At 39.3% G+C, this 5,000-nt stretch overlaps 1 protein-coding gene across 2 annotated transcripts in view; it reads right to left on the bottom strand.

Moving 5' to 3' along the window:
* ripor2 (RHO family interacting cell polarization regulator 2) overlaps positions 1-5,000 on the bottom strand; it is a 103,316-nt gene that overhangs the window by 40,442 nt on the left and 57,874 nt on the right. For both annotated transcript variants that reach the window (XM_063185402.1, XM_063185403.1), the window contains exon 3: positions 1,954-2,115. In XM_063185402.1, coding sequence (XP_063041472.1) covers positions 1,954-2,115 — 162 coding nt within the window. The remainder of the gene's footprint in view (positions 1-1,953; positions 2,116-5,000) is intronic.

Genomic DNA, 5,000 nt, shown 5'->3' with positions numbered 1-5,000 from the left:
ACCATACACCCTTCCCCCCACCATGCTTTTTAAAACCATGGTTTTAAAAAAGGACTTTTTGGGTGGGCGACCATGGTTAAAATAAAACATGGTTTGGGGGGAACCATGGTTTATGGTCAAGAGTATACAGTATATCACGAAAGTGAATACACCCCTCACAGTTTTGCAGATTTTTGAGTGTATCTTTTCATAGGAAAGCATTACAGAAATGTAACTTTGACACAATGATTAGTGACCTTTTAACAACATATTTAAGCGCTTAAATTTCTTGTTCACTCAGAAAAAAACAAAATACAGCCATTAATGTTTGAACATGTACTCACAAAAGTGAGTACACCCCAGATTAAAATCCGGTAGAGAAGGGGCTATGTTGGCTCGAATCGTCTCGAAATGAAACGAAATGAAAAGGGATGACAAGGGAGGTCATCAGTGTGCGTTTCAACCTTTCTTTGCATTGAACTTTTACATTTTGAGTCTGCATCTGGCTTAAATAGATTGGTGTGAAATTTGAATGCAATCCTATGGAGAATATCATGATCTGCTTCAGTAGTCACAGTGCATGTTGACATGCATGTTTCTTTTAGGTGTATTTCAGATTGCCAATGTTGACAGCATTCATGCATCCCCAAACCATGTCAGTCCCACTACCATGGCACTACCATGGCTTATGAGAGGATACACCTTTTTTGTAAAACTCACTTGTTTACCACCACACATGCTTGACACCATCTAAAGCAAATTTGTTTATCTTGGTCTCTTCAGATCACACAACATGGTTCCAGTGATTCATATCCTTGGTCTGTTCATCTCTCTTGAAACCAAGATAAACACATTTGCTTTAGATGGTGTCAAGCATGTGTGGTGGTAAACAAGTGAGTTTTACAAAAAAGGTGTATCCTCTCATAAGCCAAGCATGGTAGTGGGACTGACATGGTTTGGGGATGCATGAATGCTGTCAACATTGGCAATCTGAAATACACCTAAAAGAAACATACATGTCAACATGCACTGTGACTACTGAAGCAGATCATGATATTCTCCATAGGATTCCATTCAAATCTCACACCAATCTATTTAAGCCAGATGCAGACTCAAAATGTAAAAGTTCAATGCAAAGAAAGGTTGAAACGCACACTGATGACCTCCCTTGTCATCCCTTTTCATTTCGTTTCATTTTGAGACGATTCGAGCCAACATAGCCCCTTCTGTACCGGATTTTAATCTGGGGTGTACTCACTTTTGTGAGTACATGTTCAAACATTAATGGCTGTATTTTGTTTTTTTCTGAGTGAACAAGAAATTTAAGCGCTTAAATATGTTGTTAAAAGGTCACTAATCATTGTGTCAAAGTTACATTTCTGTAATGCTTTCCTATGAAAACATATACTCAAAAATCTGCAAAACTGTGAGGGGTGTATTCACTTTCGTGATATACTGTACTATGGTTATACCATAAGTTAAACCATAGTCACAAACCATGGTTGTCATGGTTAGCCTACACTGCAAACCATGATTAACTATAATCCCTGGTAAATCTGTGGTAAAAACATGATTAGTTTTCATAGTACAACCATGGTTAATCTTTGTAAGGGCTACTACTATGACAGCTACTGTACTAGAACTATGGGTTGGTTGATAGTACTTGGAATCACCATTAAATGTGGTAGTAAAACCATGGTTACTGCATTACAACCATGGTCGATTTTCGTAAGGGTAGAGTAATCATGAAATACCATGGTAGAACCATGTTACTACATAAAAATCACAGTAATACCATAGTAAGCCATAGTACCATTATGGTAGGTTCAGAGTACTGAGAGTAACCATGACATACCATGATAATCATAGTAATACCATAATAAACCATGGTGCATTTTCGTAAGGGATGCGCGTGTGTGCGCAAGTGCGTGCGTGCGTGCGCATGCGTCCAGTATGTGTGTATACTGTACTCACTCCAGTCCCTGTTTGAGGGCGCTGTACACCTCCTCCACCCTCTTGGGCTGCGGGTCCCTGGAGCTGCTGCTGCTGCTGCTGCTCTTGGCCGAGGCGTGCGGCTTCTTGGCCTTGGAGCTGGGCTTCTTCTGGATCACAGAGTTACCCATGAACGAGTTACACCTGCCGGGAAAGGAGAGGGGGATCACAGAGTTACTCATGAACGAGTTACACCTGTCGGGAAAGGAGAGCGTGATCACAGAGTTACTCATGAACGAGTTACACCTGTCGGGAAAGGAGAGGGGGATCACAGAGTTACTCATGAACGAGTTACACCTGTCGGGAAAGGAGGAGAGGAGAGAGAATTACGGTGGAAACACACAGATATTTGCGTTCGCTTAACGTGTCCGGGAGCATGGCGAGTCCAAGAGGTTCGTGGGCTGCCTGGCACACTGCACAGTCAGCGTCCACGTTCTGTCCGTGGGAAGCAGCCATTCATTTTCAATAGAGCCCGCTCATTGAACGCGGACGTCCACGCAGGAAAATAGACTCGAGTTATATTTTCAAGGAGCATCGCAGACATGTCGCGAGCTCCTGTGTGCAAGGCATCATCTGTTTTCATGTATTCTAACCGTTTCGGACACATTTAGTGGACATCTCGCGCTTGCGGTGTGCAAGCACCGTTACACCTGAACAAGTTACACCTGCCAGGAGAGGAGAGGGACATTGAAGTGCTGGTTACATGCATGTGGATACTTCTGAATGCGGATATTTTATCATATTACGTATGCACGGGTGAAGAAAAAATGCTATTTCGTTGTGTGCAGTGTGCACTTGTGTGCTGTGGAGTGCTGTGTGACAATGACATAAACAAACATAAACACAACAAGTGGATAAAACCAAAAACAGGTGAGTTTTTAGCCCCCTAAGTGGGATATATTTTTTAAAATGTGTATGTGTGAGCGAGAGGTCAAAACCAATGCGTTTTGAAAAATATCCCTATACTTGTGAACAACTTCATGATGGCGAGGGATGGAGAAGGCATGCAGAGTAGAGAGAGGGATTGGAGAGAGAGGGAGCGAGAGAGGAAAAAGAGAGGAAGAATGCATGCAGAGGGAGGAGGGAGAGGGAGAGGCAGGCTTTATTTATTATATATATCACTGATTCTTGAGAAAGTGGCTAAAACAGGTTGTAATCTTGAAAGGAAAAAACAAAGTGAATTACAAAATAATATGGTATATCCTCGTTGACAAAGGTCTTGGCTTTTCAGAAATGCGCAAGGCCAATCTCCCCATTTTGAATTTTTTTCAGAAATCAGGTTTTTCTCCGATCATACCTTGTTTTTTGTCAACACCGTCAGACACAATTAAATGCAATAAAAGTGTATTGATTTGGTTGCATATGTATCTGGAGTTTTTAAGTGATTGTGTGTGTTTTTTGGTTCACACATACGCCTTTAAATGTTGAAAATTCACTTTCATTCTATTTTAATACTGCTTCATGTGTTCTAATTCAAAAATATGTGCTGTCAGACAATGCTTACTTAATGCCTAAATAGATCAAACCATTTTTTGTAATTTCACAAATATTCGTGTAGGCTTAAATTTGCTATTACTTTGATAATTCAACAACTCCAAAGGAACATTTTGTAAGCACATTCATTTAAAATTTCCAAAACTCCTTCTTACGGTGGTGACTTAAGAACTGACGGTGGTGACAGTAATCTGAAGGTGGTGAAAGTGGCCTAATTATTACCTACATTTAGCAAAATAAATAGCGTTCTCAAGTCAATGACATCTAGCATAAACACTTTATTTTTGTGTGTGCACAGTATGTTTGTGCAGGTGTTTTTTCTTCATTTGTTAGATACTCTATGAAGTAGGCCTAGATTATTGAAAATGTGGCATGAACAGGTTTTAAGTTGTTCAAATCGAAAATATAGAGGTGTATTATCATAGATGAAGGTCTTGGCTGTACAGTGAATGTATTGGCCAAGCTCCCCATGTTTTACATTTTTCATAAAATGGGCTCTTTCTTGGTTTTGTCACCAGCGTCAGACAGAATTAGAAGTAAAAAAACATGTTTACTGTATTTAAGTGAATTACTTTTACAATTCAACATAATTGTAGATACTTATTGGAAGCATATTCTTAAAACTTATCAAAAACATGTAAAACACATGCTTTTTTGTGAACTACATCAGATGTCACCACCGTCAGGTTTTGTGACAAAAAAACCCTCCAAATGCACCTCAGTGGAGGCTGGAGTATAAGTTTGGGTCACAATTATTACTAACATGTCTGGTAATGTTTCATTAACCAGCACAATTTAGTAAAATATGGAACAAGATGATGAGCGGAACAAAATCTGACGGTGGTGACATCTGACGGTGTGAGACAAAAAAACACTCTTTTACATATTATGCATTTTTTGCTCACATTAGCCACTTCGTTTTCGCTCTGTTTCTTAGGGGCTTCATGCTGCTTCTGAAAAAGTATATATAATTAACATTAATGTAACATAATACTATCAAAACCCCCGACGGTGTTGACAGTTTATGGTTGGGACAGTACCTGTGTCCAAACAAATTAACAAATTGAGGACAAGTTAGTAAACTTACAGGAGCTTCAGTGATGGTGAAGTATTCAGTAGAGCTAAAGGTTTGAAAAGGGGTCCTAAGTAATGACAATGACCTTGTGCATACCTGATTTTATTGTCTTTTTAAAAAAATCGGACGGTGGTAACTAATATGCTGGACACACTTTGAGCAATCAGAAAATAGTTGTAAATATTGCTTTACACGCACTATGTGCATATCTGCAGAACCACTTCAATATGGACTTTCACATAATGGTGATATTATTAAATAATATCAGTGATTTTTACATTTTAAGTCAATTGAAATGATGATGTCTGTCCTTGGGACAGCTGTTTTTACAGGGTGTGGGCAGGTTTATAGCCATGAAAAGTAATAAAATTACACTTAAATATTTCAAACGACTGTACATTTGTGAAACAGACCCCTGGGTCTTTGCCTGGATTCATTTTGTTCATGAAAATGTAGACTA

The sequence above is a fragment of the Engraulis encrasicolus genome, chromosome 20, assembly GCF_034702125.1.
Source record: "Engraulis encrasicolus isolate BLACKSEA-1 chromosome 20, IST_EnEncr_1.0, whole genome shotgun sequence".
Classification (NCBI taxonomy): Eukaryota; Metazoa; Chordata; class Actinopteri; order Clupeiformes; family Engraulidae; genus Engraulis; species Engraulis encrasicolus.
The sequence above is the reverse complement of the archived record's forward strand: the minus strand, read 5'-3'. Positions and strand labels throughout refer to the sequence as shown.